This window comes from Oryx dammah, unplaced genomic scaffold, assembly GCF_014754425.2.
Source record: "Oryx dammah isolate SB20612 unplaced genomic scaffold, SCBI_Odam_1.1 HiC_scaffold_14, whole genome shotgun sequence".
Lineage (NCBI taxonomy): Eukaryota > Metazoa > Chordata > Mammalia > Artiodactyla > Bovidae > Oryx > Oryx dammah.
Genome location: NW_024070198.1, coordinates 26,335,016 through 26,359,228, shown reverse-complemented (window position 1 = coordinate 26,359,228; position 24,213 = coordinate 26,335,016). Strand labels below are relative to the sequence as shown.

The window sequence follows — 24,213 nt, the reverse complement described above, 5'->3', positions numbered from 1 at the left end:
CCTAGATATCTTGGAATTATGTATAAAGCTCGGTTTTGAAATTAAAAAGAAGCCCATAGGGCATGCTTCAAACCAGACCACCAAAAAACACATTCCCAGCTCATCTGGTGAGGCAGCCTCAGCTTTCAGTAATAGTAATACCGCTTGGAAGAGTTGCCAGAGAGGACCCAGAACTAGGGACAGAAGATAGAGCATGTGCAGTGGCCCCTTATCGTAGACTGCTGTTGCCCTATGCTAGGACTCTGTTGACTGTTGTACAATGGCAGGTCCAACAGTTTCAGCAGTTGGTTCCTGTTTACAGTCATCTCTTTGCCAAGCACTCATATTACCATGGGTCTTTACAAATGTATTTTGTAGTCTCCATGGTATTCCCGTATATTACATTGGTATCTACTTACATCACTTTTTAATGTAGAATTTGATCTGTGCTGGCGTTCCTCTAAAGCGTTCTCATCACTGGAGCTTACAGTCACTCTCGGGCCTTACCTGTCAGTCAGTTCATTCTTCAGTGTCATTCTGGCAGTGAGCACGATGAGTATCTATCTTCTGTGAAAAAGAAGATCACAGAACTCCTTAAGTTAACTTCTTCTTGAGTTAAGAAGAGTTTGGTTCAAACTCGTCTTGTGACTCTAGATAAATTATAACAGTCTTTCAGGCCTGAGTCTTAATAGGGTTGAAGATTCAATGAGAAACTACACAGAGAACAGTCGTTACTATTTCTAGGACAGAAAACTTTTGAGAAATGTGCTCTCTCTTTTCCCTTAGTGACCATCAGGGGATATTCTAGAACAGTCTTAACTTTACAGTTCATGTAAGAAGTCACATGCCAGAGTTCATTCTTATTGAATACACACAAGGGGAATAGCACTTCTCTCCATGAACTCCTTTACACCAGCTGACAAAATCTCTTCTTTGGAGACCAGAGCAGCATTATACCATCGTTTTCTCCTTTTTGTTTCCTGCTGAGACCTTGCCAATCTGAATCTAAAGTTGCTAACCTGTCTCATACCCTGGAGTAAGATATACAAGGCAAAGGCAGATTACTTTTTGTTTTCTAATTTATTTTATTGAGGTATATTTAACTTGTAGTGTTTGTTAATTTCTGCTGTACAGTAAAGGAATTTACTTATATATGTATATTCTTTTTCATAAAGCTTTATCACAAGATATTGAATATAGTTCCCTGTGCTATACAGAAGGACCTTATTGTTTACCCATTCTATATATAATAGTTTGCATCTGTTAATCCCAGACTCCCAATTCATGCCTCCCCTGTCCCCACCCTCTTGCCACCAGGAGTCTTTTCTCTCTGTGAGTCTGTTTCTGTTCCATGGATAAGTTCATTTGTGTCATATTTTAGATTGCACAGGGAAGTGATATCATATGGCATCTGAATTTCTCTCTCTAACTTATCCACTTAGTATGATCATCTCTGGGTCCATCCATGTTGCTGCCAATGGCATTATTTCATTCATTTTTATAGATATTCCGCCCTGTGTATGTACCACATCTGTATCCCTTCATCTGTTGATGGACATTTAGGTTGTTTCCATGTCTTGGCTATTGGGAATAGTGATGCTCTGAATGTAGGGATGCATGTATCTTTTTGAATTATAGCTTAATCCAGATATATGCTTAGGAGTGGGATTGCTGGATCTTATGGTAATTCTATTTTTGTTTTTTTGAGGAACCACTATACTGTTTTCCCATAGTGGCTGCACCAATTTACATTCCCAAAAGGTATGTTATCTTTAGTTCACACCTCCCACCCTGCCCAAATACATTTACTCTTAAGAAGAAAAGGCCGAAATGTCTGATTTTTGCTTCTGGCATTTAATGTTACCAAGTGATGGTTTTAGAAAAGGCAGAGGAACCAGAGATCAAATTGCCAACATCTGCTGGATCATGGAAAAAGCAAGAGAGTTCCAGAAAAACATCTATTTCTGCTTTATTGACTAAAAGCCTTTGACTGTGTGGATCACAATAAACTGAAAAATTTTGAAAGAAATGGGAATACCAGACCACCTGACCTGCCTCTTGAGAAACCTATATGCAAGTCAGGAAGCAATAGTAAGAACTGGACATGGAACAGACTGGTTCCAAATAGGAAAAGGAGTACGTCAAGGCCGTATATTGTCACCCTGCTTAGTTAACTTCTATGCAGAGTACATCATGAGAAACGCTGGGCTGAAAGAAGCACAAGCTGGAATCAAGATTGCCAGGAGAAATATCAATAACCTCAGATATGCAGATGACACCACCCTTATGGCAGAAAGTGAAGAGGAACTAAAAGTCTCTTGATGAAAGAGAAAGAGGAGAGTGAAAAAGTTGGCTTAAAGCTCAACATTCAGAAAATGAAGATCATGGCATCTGGTCCCATCACTTCATGGGAAATAGATGGGGAAACAGTGGATACAGTGTCAGACTTTATTTTTGGGGGGGCTCCAAAACCACTGCAGATGGTGACTGCTGCCATGAAATTAAAAGACGCTTCTCCTTGGAAGGAAAGTTATGACCAACCTAGACAACATATTCAAAAGCAGAGACATTACTTTGCCAACAAAGGTCCATCTAGTCAAGGCCATGGTTTTTCCAGTGGTCATGTATGTATATGAGAGTTGGACTGTGAAGAAAGCTGAGCATCAAAGAATTGATGCTTTTGAACTGTGGTGTTGGAGAAGGCTCTTGAGAGTCCCTTGGACTGCAAGGAGATCCAACCAGTCCATTCTAAAGGAGATCAGTCCTGGGTGTTTTTTGGAGGGACTGATGCTAAAGCTGAAACTCCAGTACTTTGGCCACCTCATGCAAAGAGTTGACTCATTGGAAAAGACTCTGATGCTGGAAGGGATTGAGGACAGGAGGAAAAGGGGACAACAGAGGATGAGATGGCTAGATGGCATCACTGACTCGATGAATGTGAGTTTGAGTGAACTCTGGGAGTTGGAGATGAACAGGGAGGCCTGGCGTGCTGTGATTCATGGGGTTGCAAAGAGTTGGACATGACTGAGCGACTGAACTGAACTTCACTGAACTGAGTGATAATGTTGTTCAAATATTGTGATCAAAAGAACATTAAAATAACAACAGAAATCTAAGGCCAGAGTTGGCTGTATCCCATCATCAGTGTCTGTGTTGCTGCTGCTGCTGCTGCTAAGTCGCTTCAGTTGTGTCCAACTGTGCAGCCTCATAGACGGCAGCCCACTAGGCTCCTCTGTCCCTGGGATTCTCCAGGCAAGAATGCTGGAGTGGGTTGCCACTTCCTTCTCCAATCAGTGTCTGTGTTACCTCCTGGTCATTTCCTTGTTACTCAGTCACTATTTAAACGTTAACAGTAACAGTACGGTTAGGGTGTTGTGTTTTGTGCTGTTTCTTATGTCATGGCCTGCTCCACCTCTCCTTTTAAATTTGATGAAATATTTGTTTCCCCTCCTTTACTCTTCTCTTTTAATCCTGCTGATCTTCCTCTGCCCCTCATGTCATTTCACCCCTGGGGTAGTCAGTGTTAACAGACTGGGCTATTTTAATGACCACATTTATGCTCATGCAAACATATACAGACATACAGACTTACAGGACATATAATGTGTTGTCTTATGCATCTGGAAACAGGTTATACCATAGGTGATTGACTTAAATGCAGTTTTTGCTGCATAAACTTTAAAGCCCCTTCCAAGACTGAATTTCAGTAAAGCTTTTGTCAGGCCTGCCCTTGAGCTTTGCAAGGACCAACCTCTGACAAACGAGTCCAGTGTCTATCTGCAGTGGCTCCCTAATGACTTCCAGAGCGTCTTGGAGTCTCATTTCTGCACCAAGGCTGTCAGTGTTGAGTTACTTTAGCATTTGTTTTCCCATTTTTCTCTTAAGCCCTGTTACAGGAACTGATAAGTTCACACACCTTTCATTCCTCAGGTTAATCTTGGCCTCATTGCGGCCATTTGATCTATTTGCTTTTCTATTACAGAAGTCAGTGCTGCCCTTGGAGAAACCCCATATGGATTTCATGTGGCTTTTGGTCCTTCCTTGGGAACTTCTTTTGGCCTAGTATTCTCAGTTATATGTCTATATTAGGGCACAGGACCAAATGCATTATGTCTAAAGAAATTTATTTGACAGTGTAGATATTTCGCAGCCTAAGTTGTGTTTCAGGAATGTTGACTTGTCATTTATGAGATTGAATACCTAATAAGTACCTCTCAGTGATACATAAGATTTTCCTGATCAGTAACTCAGTTCAGTTCAGTCTCCCAGTTGTGGCCAAATCTATGCAACCACATGGACTGCAGCACACCAGGCTTCCCTGTCCATCACCAACTCCCAGAGCTTGCTCAAACTTATGTTTATTGAGTTGGTGATGCCAACCAACCACCTCATCCTCTATTGTTCCCTTCTCCTCCTACCTTCAATCTTTCCCAGCATAAGGGTCTCTTCTAATGAGTCAGTTCTTCATTATCAGGCAGCCAAAGTATTGGAACTTCAGCTTCAGCATCAGTCCTTCCAATGAATATTCAGGACTGATTTCCTTTAGGATTGACTGGTTGGATCTCCTTGCTGTCCAAGAGACTCTCAAGAGTCTTCTCCAACATCACAGATCAAAAGATTCAATACTTTGGAGCTCAGTTTTCTTTATGGTCCAACTCTCACATCCATACATGACTACTGGAAAAACCATAGCTTTGACTAGATGGACGTTTGTCAGAAAAGTAATGTCTCTGCTTTTTAATATGCTGTCTAGGTTGGTCATAGCTTTTCTTCAAAGGAGCAAGCATCTTTTAATTTTGTGACCACAGTCACCATCTGCAGTGATTTTGGAGCCCAAGAAAATATAATCTCTCACTGTTTCCATTCTTTCCCCGTCTATTTGCCATGAAGTGATGGGACCAGATGCCATGATCTTCATTTTTTGAATGTTGAGTTTTAAGCCAGCTTTTTCACTCTCGTCTTCACATTCATCAAGAGAATCTTTAGTTCCTCTTTGCTTTCTGCCATAAAGGCAGTGTAATCTGCATATCTCAGATATTACTCTCTGATATTACTGATATTGCTCTCTGCAAACTTGATTCTACCTTGTGCATCATCCAGTCTGGCATTTCACATGATGTGCTGTGCATATAATTTAAATTATCAGGGTGACAATATACAGTCCTGATGTACTCCTTTCCCAATTTGAAACCAGTCCATTGTTCCATATCCAATTCTAACTGTTGTTTCTTGACTGCATACAGATTTCTCAGGAGTCAGGTAAGGTGCTGTGGTATTTCTATCTCTTTAAGAATGTCCGACAGTTTGTTGGGATACCCACAGTCAAAGGCCTTGGTGTAGTCAATGAAGCAGAAGTAGATGCTTTTCTGGAATTCTCTTCCTTTTTTCTATGATCCAGCGTATGTTCAACATTCAGAAAACTAAGATCATGGCATCTGGTCCCATCACTTCATGGCAAATAGATGGAAAACAGTGGAAACAGTGGCAGACTTTATTTTGGGGGCTCCAAATCACTGCAGATGATGACTGCAGCCATGAAATTAAAAGATGCTTATTCCTTGGAAGAAAAGTTATGATCAACCTAGAAAGCATGTTAAAAAGCAGAGACATCACTTTGTCAACAAAGGTCCGTCTAGTCAAAGCTAGTTTTTCCAGTAGTCATGTATGGATGTGACAGTTGGACTATAAAGAAAACAGCACTGAGGAATTGATGCTTTTGAATTGTGGTGTTGGAAAACACTCTTGAGAGTCCCTTGGACAGCAAGGAGATCCAACTAGTCCATCCTAAAGGAAATCAATCCTGAATATTCATTAGAAGGACTGATGTTGAAGTTGAAACTCCAGTACTTTGGCCACCTGATGTGAAGAGCTGACTCATTGGAAAAGACCATGTTGCTGGGAAAGACTGAAGGTGGGAGAAGAAGGGAACAACAGAGGATGAGATGCTTGGATGGCATCACTGACACAATGGACATGAGTTTGAATAAACTCTGGGAGTTGGTGATGGACAGGGAGGCCTGGTGTGCTGCAATCCATGGGGTTGCAAAGAGTTGGACACAACTGAGTGAACTGAACTGAATGTATGTTGGCAATTTGATGTCTGGTTTCTCTGTCATTTCTAAATCTAGCTTGAACATCTGGAAGTTCATGGTTCATGTCCTGTTGAAGCCTGGCTTGGAGAATTTTGAGTATTACTTTCCTAGTGTGTGAGATGAATGCAATTGTACAGTAGTTTGAACATTTTTTGGCATTGCCTTTCTTTGGGATTGGAATGAAAATTGACCTTTCAGTTTGCTGACATATTGAGTGCAGCACTTTCACAGCATCATCTTTTAGGATCTGAACTAGCTCAACTGGAATTACATCACCTCCACTAGCTTTGTTCGTAGTGATGCTTCCTAAGGCCCACTTCACTTCACACTCCAGGATATCTTTCTCCAGGTGAGTGATCACACCGTCATAGTTATCTGGGTCAAGAAGATCCTTTTTGTATAAAGTTCTGTGTATTCTTGCCACCTCTTCATAATATCTTCTGTTTCTATAAGGTCCATATGTTTTCTGTCCTTTATTGTGTCCATCTTTGCATGAAATGTTGACTTGGTGTCTCTAATTTTCTAGTCTTTACCATTCTATTGTTTTCTTCTCTTTCTTTGCACTTATTACTTAGGAAGGCTTTCTTATCTCTCCTTACAATTCTTTGGAACTCTGCATTCAGATGGATATATCCTTCCTTTTCTCCTTTGCCTTTCATTTCTCTTCTTTTCTCAGTTATTTGTAAGGCTTCCTCAGACAACCATTTTGTCTTTTTGCCTTTCTTTTTCTTGGGGATGGTTTTGATCACCACCTCCTGTACAATGTCATGAACCTCCATCCATAGTTTTTCAGGTACTCTGTCTATCAGATCTAGTCTTGTGAATCTATTTGTCACTTCCACTGTATAATTGTAAGAGATTTGATTTAGATCATACTTGAATGATCTAGTGGTTTTCCCTACTTTCTTCAATTTAAATCCTAATTTTGCAATAAGGAATTCATGATCTGCGCCACAGTCAGCTCCCTGTCTTGTTTTTGCTGACTGTATAGAGCTTCTCCATCTTCAGCTGCAAAGAATGTAATCAATCTGATTTTGGTATTGACCATTTGGTGACATCCATGTGTAGAGTTGTCCCTTGTATTGTTGGAAGAGGGTGTTTGCTATGATCAGTGCATTCTCTTGGCAAAACTCTGTTAGCCTTTGCCCTGCATCATTTTGTACTTCAAGAGCAAACTTGCCTGTTACTCCAGGTATCTCTCAGTTACCTACTTTCACCTTCCAATCCCTTATGATGAAAAGGACATCTTGTTTTTGTATTAATTCTAGAAGGTCTTGTAGGTCCTATAGAACCATTCAACTTCAACTTCTTTGGCATTATCAGATGGGGCATAGACTTGGATTACTGTGATTTTGAATGGTTTGCCTTAGAAACAGATTGTTCTGTCATTTTTGAGATTGCATGTAAGTACTGCATTTCAGACTCTTTTGTTGGCTATGAGGGCTACTCCATTTCTTCTAAGGGATTCTTGCCCACAGCAGTAGATATAATGGTCATCTGAGTTAAATTCACCCATTCCAGTCCATTTTAGTTCACTGATTCCTAGAATGCTGATGTTTACTCTTACCATCACCTGTTTGACCACTTCCAGTCTACCTTGATTCATGGACCTTGATTCATGGGCTTCCCTCTCAGTTGGTAAAGAATCCACCTGCAATGCAGGAGAGCCTGGTTCGATTCCTGGGTTGGGAAGATCTGCTGGAGAAGGAATAGGCTACCCACTCCAGTATTCTGGCCTGGAAAATACCATGGACTATGTAGTCCATGGGGTTGCAAAGAGTTGGACATGAATGAGCGACTTTTACATGGACCTAACATTCCAGATTTCTATGCAATGTTGTTCTTTACAACATTGGACTTTACTTCCATCACCAGCCACATCCACAACTGGGCATTGTTTTTGCTTTGGCTCTGTCTCTTTATTCTTTCTGAAGTTATTTCTCTACTCTTCTTCAGTAGCATATTGGGCACCTACTGACCTGGGAAGTTCATCTTTCAGTGTCCTATCTTTTTTTCCTTTTTATACAATTCATGGGGTTCTTAAGGCAAGAATACTGAAGTGATTTGCTCTTCCCTTCTCCAGTGGACCATGTTTTGTCAGAACTCTCCACCATGACCTGTCCGTCTTGGGTGACCCTACATGGCATGGCTCATAATTTCACTGAGTTGGACAAGGCTGTCATCCATGTGATCAGTTTCGTTAATTTTTTGTGATTGTGGTTTATGAATACCTATTATTTATTATCTGTCTTCTTTGCAGCTTAAACATGATACTGATTCATCAGAGGGAAGACATAAGGATGGTGTATGGAGTTCACGACAACCCATCTTTCCACTTAGAAGCAAAAATATTGTCAGAGAGGGAAATGGTCAATGCTAGGAATCGAATCTAACAAGAAAAGAAAGTGAAGCTTGCCTTTGTTATCACTTCTCTCTCTCTGAAAAGTTTCACAAATAAATTCCAATTAAAGAAACTCCTGAAGGACTGTTTTGCAGAGATAAGTTAAACCACAGGTCATCTTAGGCCTGTTTTGAGCCTCTCACCAGCTGTGGGACTTCTGGCATATCATTTAACCGGTCCCTGCTCCAGTCTCCTGGTGTCACAGATAGAAATAGCATCTGCCCTAGCTATCTCCCAGAGTCCCAACAGCCAAACAAACGAGTTAGAAATGTACAGTGTTCATGTTTTTTTGTTTTTGTAAAATTTCAAAATTTATTGAACAGAAAAGAATCATCTCTGTTAGGTCCTGAGACTGCAGCCAGCCCTTAAGGACACATCTCAGCTCTTTATACAAGCTACCCTCATATTATCCAGCCACTTGTTTTCCCAGAGAACTAACCTTGACTGAGTGTATTTTGGGACTTTTGTGATTGTGCATCAGTCACTAACCGTGAGTTTAGTCCTTCCATTCCTGACTCTGTTAACTCACCCTTAGCACTCAGAATCCTAAAACATACTGGGAAACTTTGACTATTATGCCAAGGTGTGATAGGAATGGCATCAGCTTGTGCTCTACTACATTCATCTTCAGATGAATTCAATCACAAGAAAACCTAATGTTCAACAATCTGAACTAGTGTTCCTCAACCTTTGGTACAACCCAGCATCAGTTGGGGACCTTCTCAGGCCACAGCAGGACCAAGCATCCTCCCCAAAGGCCCCAAACCAGGAGGTGGGCTTGGATGTGAACTCGGTATCAGATTTTTTTTCTTTTAACTTCTATAAGAGGTGTTGTTATCAAAGACTGAGCTTCACTGATTTCAAAACCAGTAAACTATGGGAATTAATTTTGGCAGGAAGGTGAATGCAATTTCCTGTTGCAACTCATATATCAATCTGCCTATCATTTACCTTGAACTATCCCCTAATTGGCTTCCTGGAATACTCGGGCCTTCTTCCAATGCATTCTCCATATTATAGCCAGAGTGATCTTTTTGAATTAAAAATATTATTCTGTCATCTTCCCTCAAACTCTGACTTCAATCACTTTGAGGTTTTCCCATTGCTCTTAAGAGAAATATTGAAGTCAGAAACTTGGCCCACAAGTCCTGGAATGTCATTGTCTCCCATCTACTTTCACATGTTCCTACTGTGTCTGTATCATCAGCTTCCTTTAACTGTACCACCATTTTCTGCCACAGGGCCCTTGCACATCCAGTTCCCTCTGTCCCCTATTGCCTGGACTCCTCACCTCCATATCACCTGCTCATGTCCTTTGTTTGGTTAATTTCTTTTCTTCAGGCCTTCTCAGCTCAGATATCACTCCTTCTGGGTAGCCTTTCTTGAAGTTCTCATTTGGGTCAAATTTCCAACTCTCCACCTCTCCCTACTGAACAAGCTTACTATACGAGCTTACAGCACCGTGGATCTCTCTTTCACATCATCCCCTAGAATAACTTTTTATTTGCATGATTATTGAAGTCTGTTTATCTCACTAGTAGTCTCTTTGCTCAAGAAAGTGGGGACCACATCTATTTTGTTTGGTTGATTATAATTTCTTGGCGTAATTTTCCACATTTAGGGCCTGACACAAGAAAGACGCCTAAAAATATCTGTCAGCTGGCTAAATGAATGAATGACCAGAAAGTCTATTAAAGTGAGGCAGGCGTGGCTAATCAAATGGTGACCTAGGACTTAGGCATTCTTTTCTTTGCTCTGTTTCTTGTTTTCTAAAAGGAATTGGTATCCCTGCCTGAGATGGTAATAGCAGCCCAAGAAAGTTAGAGGTTGATGACAGTAAGCCCCAAAGTGATGCAGCTACAGCTGTGTTAGGCTTCCCAAGCACCTGAGAGCCCCTGAAAGCACAAGATCCAGTGTGCTTGACCCAAGTGGACCAAACAGCAACAACAGGGATGAATCACCTGTCAGACTTGGCCCCTGGATTCTCTCGGCATGTACTGCAGAGTACTAAGAGGTCTACACTCACCCAGATCAAAGGCCTTGGGGACTTCATGTTTGATTGGGGGAGCCCATGTCTTTATCCACAGGGGCTCTCAGATGTGTGGTAACCTAATATATCTATATATCTGTATCTCCATCCTTGTTCAGTTCAGTTCAGTTCAGTCACTCAGTCATGTCCAACTCTTTGCAACTCCATGAACTGCAGCACGCCAGGCCTCCCTGTCCATCACCAACTCCCGGAGTTTACCCAAACTCATGTTCATTGAGTCGGTGATGCCATCCAACCATCTCATCCTCTGTCGTTCCCTTCTCCTCCTGCCTTCAATCTTTCTCAGCATCAGGGTCTTTTCAAATGAGAGTCAGCTCTTTGCATCAGGTGGCCAAAGTATTGGGGTTTCAGCTTCAGCATCAGTCCTTCCAATGAACACCCAGGACTGATCTCCTTTAGGATGAACTGGTTGGATCTCCTTATAGTCCAAGAGACTCTCAAGAGTCTTCTCCAACACCACAGTTCAAAAGCCTCAATTCTTCAGTGCTCAGCTTTCTTTATAGTCCAACTCTCACATCCATACATGACCACTGGAAAAACCATAGCCTTGACTAGACGGACCTTCCATCCTTGTACCTGACCTTATACTCTGAAAGCCTGGCCCCTCTGCTCTAATGGCAGCCCTACTGGTGCACTAACCCAAAGGCTGTGTAGCTCTCTCGTTTCCCCTGTGATCCAGACAGGGAGCATTGTCAGCAGCACTGGAGAACCAGGAATGCTATCCAGCTGTCAGACAGTAGATATCCAGGCAGAACTTGGGAGGAGCTTCAAGTAACTGACAAGAAGTCTAAGTCCAGGTCCGTAGGAGAGTGATGAAGACCAGACAGAGAGACCAAGGCAAGGTAGCCTCCATCTGAGACAGCCAGAGCTGTACTTGCCCCAGTCACGTATGTAGCTGCTCTCTCTCAGCAGATACTGAAGTGGAATCAGCAGAGACACGAATCTCCCTTCTGTCTTCTTGCAGTTGGTAACCCTACCTTATGGCCATTCTTATCTCCAGAAAGAACCCTGTAACTTTCTTTCCCTCTCTGTCTCTCAACCTCTTTCTTTCTCAGAAACCATATTGCTAGTTTCATCCCATAGATAATCCGGTTAACCCTAGCTACTTCTGGTATTTCCCTGAGACACTTATCCCCCCAAAATGTTGTAGATTTTAATATGGGTTCTTCCTCCATGCCCAACCTAGGGTTGGCTAGCAGCAGCTCTGTTGAAAATCCAGAAAACACGGGAGGAAACTGACGAGAAGCAGAATGAGAAACTGGTCAGTCCAGTTTGGTTGTCCAAGTGAAGGACAAGTCAGCAAGCTTGGCTGACATTTGTATTTAATAGTGGAGGGAATTCAGGTAATTGTACAATGTCTGGACTTGTGGTTATCTGTTTTGTAATTTTGAATGGAGTTTCTTTTTTCCCACCCTAGGGGAGATTTGTGCCCATGTACTTATAGAGGGTTAGCTGCCGTGTACACACTCACACAATGCTTGGCTGGGCACAGATCAGAAGAGTAGGTCACATAGATTCATAGGATTTGAACTGCTTTTCCTTTCCCTGTGAATTAATCTTTTAAATGTCAACATTTTAAACTTGCCCTTTTCAAAAAATATGATACCGTGTGAACCTTACTTAATCGAAAATACATTCCTAGTTCAAAGGTTTTTTGTTTTCTTCCCCCACTCTGCCCCAAATGGAGAAATCTAACAAAACAGATACACGCGTACACACGTGCGTGCAAACACACACACACACACACACACACACAACTTGTTAAAGGATGAGTTATCTGTGAGGGATTCTGGGTATTGTCAGTTTTTCTAAGAAACTTTGTTAAGAATCTCAACTAATTCCACAAGCTATTTTTTTTTTTTTAAGCAGGTCTGGGATTTTATAAAGCAGACTTTATCTTCTCCTGCCTACTTGTGGGAAATTTAGAATCATATGACTTCAGTCAAGCTTTAAAAGGGATAGAGCAGATCTTTCATAGCTGCATTGTTTTTACAGTCATTCATTTTGGTATCAAATTGTACAGGTTACTGATTATTCACATGTCTTCTATAATAACTCTTTGAGTTAAGATAGGAAGACACTAATATGCCCATTTCACAGATTAGGTAAAGGAGACCAAAGGAGACTGCTTGACATACGTGAGTCATCCAGCTGGTTAATGAAATGACAGGATTTGAGCCCAGAGGAGATGTCAATGCTTAACCCACCTATAGTGAATGAAAGGCAAGTCCAAGGAGAAGGCTTTAAGTCCCAAGACTGCTGCAGCTACCTAGCTGCAGTAACCTTGAACAAATGGTTAAACCTTCTTTCACTTCAGCTTCCTCATCTGTAAAGTGGACAAACATTGCCTGCTTTTTTTCTTCAGACTGAGATTCCATAAAGAATAAAGTGAGATCATTTTGATAGCAGAAAACACTGAAGTATAAAAGAATTAGCCATCATTATCTTAACTATCAGTAATAATAGGGCTGAGTCCAGTGTCAGGCAAAGTGTCCCCTGTCCTTTCTCCAACACAGTTAGGGAACCAGAAATAAAGACAGAAATGTGGGGACCCTGAGCACATGGGAAGTGACCCTTGACAGTGTGAGGTAGGCTGAATTTTTAAAACTGTGTATGTAAACCTTTTATTCATGTGGATGATCAGACTGTAAACAAAGCCTTCAGAGGAAATGAATATCAAATTGGAGCTGATAATCAAACAATTTTCCAAACCTTAGAACTTTTGGGAGTTGGTACCTTTCAGGTTTGGAGGGTATCCATCTTCGTAAACTCCTGTCTCCTAGGGAATTTCACAGGGATCCCATCACACAGACACAGGCTCCCAGCTGCAGGACGGAACTGAGGCTGCCTTATCCCTGAGTTGGGGCTCTGATCAGCTTCCGCCCTGGAGAAGCAAAAGCCATGCACTGACCCCCCTTCCTCTGGTGTTGTCTTTCAGGGTGACGTCCAGAGGACACTCATCCAGGTGGACTTCGGGGACGGCATCGCAGTGTCTTATGTCAACCTCAGCTCCATGGAAGATGGGATCAAACACGTCTATCACAATGTGGGCATTTTCCGAGTGACCGTCCAGGTGGACAACAGTCTGGGGTCTGACAGCGCCGTCCTGTACTTACATGTAACTTGTATGTTATTACTGTTGTTGGTTTATGACATATCTTCCATATTGTGTCCTTTGAAAAATATAATCCAAAATCAGGTATCTAGAAGAAGCCCCTTAGTTATTTTAGCAGCTGAGGAAAGGAGACTGAGAGTGCAGAGAAAGCATGAAGAAACCAGGGCATGACTGAAAGGTCTGGACTCTGGTTTGCTTCAAACTGTTCTCTTGCACTGATTCTGCCTCTTCTGGATGCTTCTTAGAGATGGTACTGCTTGTCTATGCTGAGCCTGAACAACCTGCTGAGCTGGTTGATTTAATATGGATTTGTGAGGGTTTTTTAGCTCAGAGATGTTGAGAACAATCCAAATTATCACAAGTAATGGGATTTCTCCCCATCTGCTTATTCTCCTCTTTCCTTGTTTTATCCTCACTAATAATAATCATGTTAGACTTTTGTTTTCCTTTCTTTTAAGTATGTTTCCTAGATTTGCTCTGTAATGATTTGGTCTTAGAAAGTGGTATAGAGCAAAAGAGGGTAAACAATGGAGAGGAAGCTGCATTAAGAAGTAGTTTCAAAAAGTGTTAAAGTTTTTTCCCCATTGAGGAATTCAGAGGGTTCCTAATGAAACAAAGGTGAGTCCTAAGCTGTGTTTGGTAAAAAAGGTTTGCTGTGAGTGCCTCTTATGCTAGGGTGTATCAGTTCAGTTCAGTTCAGTTGCTCAGTCGTGTCCAACTCTTCGCAACCCCATGAATCTCAGTACACCAGGCCTCCCTGTCCATCACCAACTCCTGGAGTTTACTCAAACTCATGTCCATCGAGTTGGTGATGCCATCCAGCCATCTCATCCTCTGTCGTCCCCTTCGCCTCCTGCCCCCAATCCCTCCCAGCATCAGGTTCTTTTCCAATGAGTCAACTCTTTGCATGAGGTGGCCAAAGTACTGGAGTTTCCGCTTTAGCATCAGTCTTTCCAATGAACACTCAGGACTGATCTCCTTTAGGATGGACTTGTTGGATCTCCTTGCAGTCTAAGCGACTCTCAAGAGTATTCTCCAACACCACAGTTCAAAAGCATCAATTCTTCAGCACTCAGCTTTCTTCACAGTCCAACTCTCACATCCATACATGACCACAGAAAAACCATAGCCTTGACTAGACGGACCTTTGTTGACAATGTCTCTGCTTTTTAATATGCTATCTAGGTTGGTCATAACTTTCCTTCCAAGGAGTAAGCGTCTTTTAATTTCATGGCTGCAATCACTATCTGCAGTGACTTTGGAGCCCCAAAAAATAAAGTCTGACACTTTTTCCACTGTTTCCCCATCTATTTCCCATGAAGTGATGGGACTGGATGCCATGATCTTCATTTTCTGAATGTTGAGCTTTAGGCCAACTTTTTCACTCTCCTCTTTCACTTTCATCAAGAGGCTTTTTAGCTCCTCTTCACTTTCTGCCATAAAGGTGGTGTCATCTGCATATCTGAGGTGATTGATATTTCTCCCGGCAATCTTGATTCCAGCTTGTGCTTCTTCTAGCCCAGGGTTTCTCATGATGTACTCTGCATATAAGTTAAATAAGCAGGGTGACAATATACAGCCTTGACGTACTCCTTTTCCTATTTGGAACCAGTCTGTTGTTCCATGTCCAGTTCTAACTCTTGCTCTCTGACCTGCATACAGATTTCTCAAGAGGTAGGTCAGGTGGTCTGGTATTCCCATCTCTTTCAGAATTTTCCACAGTTTATTGTGATCCACACAGTTAAAGGCTTTGGCATAGTCTGTATGGTTGTCCCCAAAGAAGTATTAGTTCAGTTCAGTTCAGTCACTCAGTCATGTCTGACTCTTTGGGACCCCATGGACTCCAGCATGCCAGGCCTCCCTGTCCATCACCAACTCCCAGAGTTTACCCAAACTCATGTCCATTGAGTCGGTGATGCCATCCAACCATCTCATCCTCTGTCGTCCCCTTCTCCTGCCCTCAATCCTTCCCAGCATCAGGGTCTTTTCTAATGAGTCAGCTTTTTGCATCAGGTGGCCAAAATATTGAAGTTTCAACTTCAACATCAGTCTTTCCTATGAACACTCAGGACTGATCTCCTTTAGGATGGACTGGTTGGATCTCTCTGCAGTCCAAGGGACTCTCAAGAGTCTTCTCCAACACCACAGTTCAAAAGCATCAATTCTTCGGCACTCAGCTTTCTTCACAGTCCAACTCTCACATCCATACATGACCACTGGAAAAACCAAAGAGGGATAGGGGACCTACTTAGTTTGCTGGAGAAATGGTTTACTTTCAAATGAAAGTTAGTCTCTATATGAATGATCCTGTTTAAATTCCAAGTTCTAAGTCAGGAGTATTAAGGCTGTGCCGTATTCCATGCCTCTTAATTGACCCTTGCCCACTGAAGCAAACTGGCTACACAAGGGACCAAGTAGATTCCCTTTGTTGTGGTCCAGCGAGAGGATAGGACAATTTCGTTGTCCCCAAGAGATTGTTCGGTACTGAGATTTCCTGCTCTATCAGTCATTTGTGATCCTCATCTCCTGTACACTCAAGACTCAAGTGCTCTGGAGAAACCCATCCGTCCTTCCTTGAGTTTAAGCAGAGTTCTGCAAGGTGCCGCCTGTGCCAACGCCACCTCCCCCTTTCAGCTAATGTTAGTTAGGCTCTTACTATGTGCCAGGGTTTGTGCTAAACCTACTCTTTATGTGTTTGACCTTTCTTTTCAGAACAACCCTTTCAAGTAGGCACTCCTAGGAAGACTACGTTACAAAGAACTGTGCAGTTCAGAAAGCTTAAGTTGTCCATTCAGGTTGCAGACCTACTGTCTGTAGGGCCAGGCTTCAAACTCAGTTCTCCCTGCCTCTGGAATCCTAGCCCGTGGTCACCAGGTTGTTATAGGTGCCAGCGTAGGCTGGGGGTCAGAGGAAGCCATCAGCCCTTATTCCCCTCCATGTCTTTATACATCATCCCAAAGGGACATGTAGGTTAGAGGCAGGGCATTTCTCCAGCTGTTCAACTACACAGGTTCAAGCTCCCTTCCTGCTGACTGCCGCTCCTGAGCTGTCCTAGACAGTCTTCCTGGAGTTGCTGCTTACTAAGAGGTAATCCTTCTCTATATTTCAGTATTTATGGGGGCATAAGTGATAATATGCTAGGAGTAATCCTAAAATATTTAAAAGTGAAGTGAAAGTCACTCAGCCACGTCCGACTCTGCGACTCCATGGACTATATAGTCCATGGAATTCTCCAGGCAAGAATCCTGGAGTGGGTAGCCGTTCCCTTCTCCAGAAGATCTTCCCAATCCAGGTCTCTTGCACTGTAAGCAGATTCTTTACCAGCTGAGCCACCAGGGAAGCCCAAAATATTTTAAAACTACATCACAAACCTTTGTTAATAGTAACAAAAATAAATTGCCACACAAATAACAGCTGAGAATGGTTGCCTACCTGGCAGTTATCATTCCACACAGCTTATTCTTTGAGGTTTTGTTAGAGAGTTACTCTCCTGAAGAATCACAGTTATTATATTCCATACCCCATATATGTATCAAACATCCCTGGACTCTAAGCATGTGTCAATAGTGATTTAAAATTGAGCAGCAGCTTGCCATCTCAGTTTCTCAGTGTCTCTCATAGTCAACCACAGCTCCCTGCCCCAATCTGCCCTGTGGACTCTCCATCACCCTACATACGGTAATATCCTATGAGGGAACCTCCCTCTCCTGCTCTCTCCTGGGCTTACTGAACCCTGGGAAGGAAAAGAGCACGTTCACCTCTGCTTCGGATGAAGGGTTGTAGAAGCCAAGATTTCTGAAAGAAACGAGCCCTTTGTTCACTTGCAATTTTTTTTTTTCATCTCATTAGGCTGATTGAATGGCTTGAGCGATTTGACCTCAACCTCAGTAGCAGATGATCTGTGATGGAAAGTGTTGTGTTCTGATTCTAATTTTATCAGACTCATCTTGGGTCGAGTAATCGAATAAGCAGGACTCATATCAGGGGACCCCTTTCTAAGCCTGGTCTTGGGGATAAAAATTAACTTTTGTACTAACTGTATGAAAGCAGGATTAGGTTTTAAGTTTCCGTTTTCTCACATATATTTAAAAACCACAGCATGAGCAGTGCCAGCAGGTTCTAACAGCTTTGCTAGGGCTTCTCTCCTAAAGGACCCGTTGTATTTTACCATATGTATGAACATTTTTTAGGGCTTCCCAGGTGGCGCTGGAGGTAAAGAACCTGCCTGCCAGTGCAGGAGGCATAAGAGACATGGGTGTCCTCCCTGTGCGGGAAGATTCCCCTGGAGGAGGGCATGGCAACTCACTCCACTGTTCTTGCCTGGAGAATTCCATGGACAGAGGAGCCTGGCGTGCTATAGTCCATAGGGCTGCTAAGATTTATATACACCTAAAGCAACTTAGCATTCACGCATGAACATCTTTGTTTATCCTCACACATCTACCATCTTGGGCAACATTTGTCCTTTCTTTCAGATGGTAAAAGCAAAGATTAAAGAAGTACGGCGATTTGACACTATTTTATACTAAGAGGAAGTCATGATGAAATCATAACTGACTTCCATTCCCCCAAATCTGAAATATGGAGGGTAGCATGGCGGTTTTGAGTGCCACAGTGACAGAAGGGATATATGGCTTTGTAGGCAAAATATAAGCCAGCACTGCACAAGTTGGCCCTTGTTAAGTAGAGATGCCAGCCTGAACTCCTGGCCAAGTCACTGCATTGCTTTGAAGCTAGGTTTTCTCCTCCATTACATAAGGAGTGCACGTCTTATTTCCCAAAGGTTCTGTAACGCATCTTATGCTGTGCCCTGCCAACTGGCCAAGCTTGATTTTCCATTATGATGCGGCAGGTGCATTAGTACTTAGTGGGTTCTGAGCAAACGCTCAGTTCAGCTCCCCTAGCCTGCCCTCTGCTCCTCTCACCCAGTCCTCCTCCCCTGTACTCAGGGCTCTTCCTAAAAGCTGCACAGCCTGTCTTATACACACACTACCTCTCCTTTCCAGTTCAGAAATGTGCTTTTATTCTAAATCAAAGGTTTTTAAGTACTGGTTTGCAAAGGTCATCAGAAGCAAGTGGAGATGATGTTCCTGCTATAAAGTAGGGCTGGGCAGCTCTCTGGGGGCAGCTGGGTAATCTGCTGTATCCTGACAGTGGAGAATCCCTTGGGGAATGCATTCACTGTTCTCTGCTAGCTTACAAACTAATGAGACCTGGGATGCAGCCAGGTTTGCCTTCAGCTGCATGGGACTGAGAATTTAGAGGACATGCAGATTTCTGTTCAGAAAGCTGCTCTCTCTCAGCTAGTCTTGCATAAAAAAAAAAAAAACAACACTGAAGAGTTTGCAAACTTGCAGAAGAGGAGGTGGAAAAAAGGTGAGGGAGGGGGCGGTTTCTGATACTTCCTGAACCTCTCCTCAACTACCCTGTTACCAAGATGTCCTTTACAGATATCTCTCTGTCCCCAGCTGAGGGTAAAGTGATCAGTTCTTGAAAACCTTTGTAGCTTTGTTGTTATCACACGGTCATTTTTTGGCCAGAGAATGTCAGACCTAGGCTTTGTAAGATGTGGTTAAGGAGCCTCCTGCCCTGGAATCAAATGGTAAAAATGTAGTGCCCTGATTCCCTTCCCAGACCTACCGGACTAAAATTTCTGGAAGTGTGGCGTCAATCTGAGAGCTAAATCCTGTACATTTGTATGAACAGATAGTGTGTGTGTGTGTGTGTGTGTATGTGTGTAAGTATGTATGTATATATATGCAAGAAGGAAGTTATATGAACACACATGGACATTCTTCAGGGTCTAAAGTGACAGCTGCCTAAAGTGACATACTCTGCCTTCAACAGCTGAGTATGAGCCTCAAGCCCAGTGAAGTTTAAGATACTCTGTTGTAGGATCTTATCTTCACACTTTGAATTTCTTTTGTTTCTTCTATTAGGTTTTTTTTTTTTTTTTAATGTTTCAGGTTTGGTTTAGTGCTAAGTTGTGACCCACTCTTGTCCCACAGACTGTAGCCTGCCAGGCTCCTCTGTCCATGAGATTGCCCAGGCAAGAATACTGGAATGGGTAGCCATCGCTTTCTCCAGGGGATCTTCCCAACCCAGGGATCGGACCTGTGTCTCCTGCACTGGCAGGCAGATTCTTTACCACTGAGCTACCAGGGAAGCCCAGCATTTCAGACAAACAGCAATATGACATGTAGGTCTTCAAAACAAATGCTAGAGGCAGGTCGGAGTGATCAGCACGTGTGCATGTGTGCACATATGTGGGTGCACACACACACACACACACACACACACACACACACACCCACACACACACACACCACTTGCACCCTGTAGCACAGGAAGACCAAACAAGAGAAGGGAAATATTCCCACACAATTTCCCCAGTTCTCCCAGCCACATTGATTCATAAGGAATAGTACAGCGCCACCTGCTGTCCCTGCTGTGTATTGCATGCACCTGTCCGAGGAAGAGGTATCCGTCTGCTTGTTCTGCTCTCAGCTGAGTGTGGCTAGCCAGCTGGAGGTTTCCAGGGGCTAGACTTTCACTTCCAAGGTTCCGTTAGGGCAGATCCCTCTGTGCAGAAAAATGAGAGTTGAAAGCTCGGCTTTGAAGCAACAGGAATGAAGTATATTAAACAGATAAAAAGCAAGAGGACTTAGCTACCTGAGAGCTAAATGCCACACATCTATGAACAGATGATGTGTGTGTGTGTGCGTGCATGTGTGTGTATGTCTATATAGGCAAGATGAAAGTTATACAAACACACATGGACATTCTTCAGCACCTAAAGTACCTGCTGAGAGTCCTGAATGCCAGTTAGACCTCATTTGCTCTTGTTCCTTGCCTGTGTGTCTCCTGCTGTCCTCACACCTGACAGGCCACCTCCTTCTCAAGGTCTGTGCCCTACCCTTACCCTGGAGCTTCCCCAGGAGATGCATGGTGCACTCATACATGTTATTCAGGTGGCTGGTCAAATGTCATTGCTTCTGAGAGGCTTTGCTTGACCACCCATCAAAAATAGCATGCTCTCACTAGCCCTGCTCCTTGCAGTCACTGCCTCCCTCAATAACACATAAGCACCATCAAGGGCCAGGTGTCCCAGCACCTAGAGTAATGCCTGGCACACAGTAGCACTCAGAAACTACTGAGTGAAGGGACGACCATATTTCAGGAACAAGATTCAGCTTTGTCATTAAGAGGACACAGACATTATCCTTATTTTGACCTTTGGGACTTTAAAATTTTTTGAATGCTCAAGAGAGACCCAGATGAAGCCTTTAAGGATGGAAATGGCTTGTCTCCCTGACCTTAGCTAGTTCTCGCAGTCTAGCTGATTCAGGTAACTCTGACTAGGGAGTCAGGAGGAGTGTCACAGAGGAGGGGACAGGTGCCATCACAAAGGTGTGTAAGTAAGGTCCTCAGGTGGCACAGGGCACCTGCTGGAGCACATCACGTGATGAGGGACGGCAGGAGCCGTGCAATAAACAAGAGCCTGTGTAACAAGCATGTCCCGCTGTCTGCATCATGTCTGAGTCATCAGTAAGTATAATAGCTCTTTTGTTAACATGGGTCTTAGCAAGCATTTGTCAGCTGGCCCAGGCTCTGAACTTGAACTGTTTTGGTTCACACCCTGGAGTGGAGGAAGGTGACCATCCTCTGTTAGTTCATCTCTGCATGGAGCTGATAATAGTGCCTACTTCATAAGGTTATAATGAAGATTAAATGAGAACAAGAAGTCGTTCACAGACTACGTGGTACACAGCCACCGCTCAGTAAATGTTACCCTTTTATTATTTCATGGAACAAGTCTGACTTATGATCAACTACTTCTTATCATATGGCTTGTAAACCAGAAAATTAGTTCTATTCTCCTGGTCTCCCAGCCTTTAATCTATAAAGAGAGGAAAACACACACAAAAGCAGAAACAGGAAATTATGTTTTTGTTCACTTTGTTCTTTGGTTGCTAAGTCATGTCCAACTCTTTCATACCCTGTTTTGTTCAGTGACCCAGCCAGTAACGCAGCACCTGCTAGGTCTCAGGACCTGCACACATCTGTGTGTGCACTCAGTCCCTTAGTCGTGCCCAACTCTTTGCAGCCCCATGGACTGTAGACTCCTCTGTCCATGCAACTTTCTATATATGTAAAGATGAATATGAAGGACTTGTCCCTCCAAAAGTTTTCAGCCTGTGTTCTCTATCTCAGAAATTTTAGATCTGTATGTGTTAGCTATCTTATTATTATTATTATATAATGGAAATTTTCATTTTGAGCATGTGAGTAGCATCACTTTCTGGAAATATCACTCTCACAACAAGTTGGAGGGTGAGAAGGCACATAGTCATTGCTATACAATGCATGAATGTATAATGTGTACTTATACATATGCAAGAAAGAACTTACACAAACACACATATACATCTTTCTGGGCCTTCAAGGCCAGTGTGCTCTACGTCCTGATTATCCCTGAGATCTCATTGTCTTATACACTTTCCCTCCATTTATTTCTCCATTTCTCACTACTCCTCCAACATGGAGATCCCTCTCCTCCTCTGAGTCTTTGGACTTCCTCTGCCCTTGCCCTGGATCATATGTTTTATTATAAGTGATGGGCCCATCTGGGACTTGGTCTGGCTTATGTATTACTTTTTAAATCTTTATTTATTTAGTTGTGGCACATGAGATCTTTAGTTGTAGCACATGGGATCTAGTTCACCAACCAGGGATCAAACCTGGGCACCCTGCACTGGGAGTGTAGAGTCTTAGCCACTAGACCGCCAGGGAAGTCCCCAGTTTATGTATTATTGAGGGAGGCAGGCTTTGACACACACAGCAGGAGGGTGGAATAGAATGGGGAAAGGTTTATTTAAGTTCACTTCAGTTCAGTTGCTCAGTCATGTCTGACTCTTTGTGACCCTATGGATTGCAATACACCAGGCCTCCCTGTCCATCATAAACTCCTGGAGTTTACTCAAACTCATGTCCTTTGAGTCAGTGATGCCATCCAAGCATCTCATCCTTTGTCATCCCCTTCTCCTCCTACGTTCAATCTTTCCCAGCATCAGGGTCTTTTCCAATGAGTTTGTTTTTCACATCAGGTGGCCAAAGTATTGGAGTTTCAGCTTCAGCATCAGTCCTTCCAATGAATATTCAGGACTGATTTCCTTTAGGATGGACTGGCTGGATCTCCTTGCAGTCCAAGGGACTCTCAAGAGTCTTCTCCAACACCATAGTTCAAAAGTATCAATTTTTTGGCATTCAACTTTCTTTATAGTCCAACTATAAAGAAATGTATGGCTACTGGAAAAACCATAGCTTTGACTAGACGGACCTTTGTTGGCAAAGTAATGTCTCTGCCTTTTAATATGCTGTCTAGGTTGGTCGTAACTTTTCTTCCAAGGAGCAAGCGTCTTTTAATTTCATGGCTACAGTCACCATCTGCAGTGATTTAGGAGCCCCAAAATATAAAGTCTGTCACTGTTTCCATTGCTTCCCCATCTATTTGCCATGAATTGATGGGACAGGACGCCATGATCTTCGTTTTCTGAATGTTGAGTTTTAAGCCAACCTTTTCACTCTCCTCTTTCACTTTCATCAAGAGGCTCTTTACTTCTTCTTCACTTTCTGCCATAAGGGTTGTGCCATCTGCGTATCTGAAGTTATTGGTATTTCTCCTGGCAATCTTGATTCCAGCTTGTGCTTTATCCAGCCCCACGTTTCTCATGATGTATTCTGCATATAAGTTAAATAAGCAGGGTGACAATATACAGCCTTGACATATTCTTTTCCTGATTTGGAACCAGTTTGTTGTTCCATGTCCAATTCTAACTGTTGCTTCCTGACCTGCATACAGATTTCTCAGAAGGCAGGCAGGTGGTCTGGTATTCCCATCTCTTTAAGAATTTTCCACAGTTTGTTATGATCCACACAGTCAAAGGCTTTGGCGTACTCAATAAAGCAGAAATAGATGTTTTTCTGGAACTCTCTTGCTTTTTTGATAATCCAGCAGATGTTGGCAATTTGATCTCTGGTTCCTCTGCCTTTTCTAAATCCATCTTGAACATCTGGAAGTTCACAGTTCATGTACTGTTGAAGCCTGGCTTGGAGAATTTTGAGCATTACTTTGCTAGCATGTGAGATGAGTGCAATTGTGCAGTAGTTTGAGCATTTTTTTTTTTGGCATTGCTTTTATTTGGGATTGGAATGAAAACTGACCTTTTCCAGTCCTGTGGCCACTGATGAGATTTTTGCTGGCATATTGAGTGCAGCACTTTCACAGCATCATCTTTTAGGATTTGAAATAGCTCAACTGGAATTCCATCACCTCCACTAGCTTTTTTCATAGAAGTGATGCTTCCTAAGGCCCACTTGACTCTCATTCCATGATGTCTGGCTCTAGGGGAAAGGTTAGAGCCTGTAAAATCCATGAGAAAGTTCTACTGCTTCAGGTGAGACTGGTGTATAGTGTATGAACCAGGGCAGGATGCAAAGAGCTCTGAGAGAGAATTTATGAAACCAAATCAGTGGTTTCCTAAATGGATGTGGGCAGCAAAGAAATAAGGAATCA

General features: G+C 42.7%; 1 protein-coding gene across 2 annotated transcripts in view; it reads left to right on the top strand.

Annotated features, from left to right (window-relative positions):
• Positions 1–24,213, top strand: part of SORCS1 (sortilin related VPS10 domain containing receptor 1) — a 156,226-nt gene that overhangs the window by 89,207 nt on the left and 42,806 nt on the right. For both annotated transcript variants that reach the window (XM_040254393.1, XM_040254392.1), the window contains exon 14: positions 13,461–13,647. In XM_040254393.1, the coding sequence (XP_040110327.1) occupies positions 13,461–13,647 (187 nt within the window). The remainder of the gene's footprint in view (positions 1–13,460; positions 13,648–24,213) is intronic.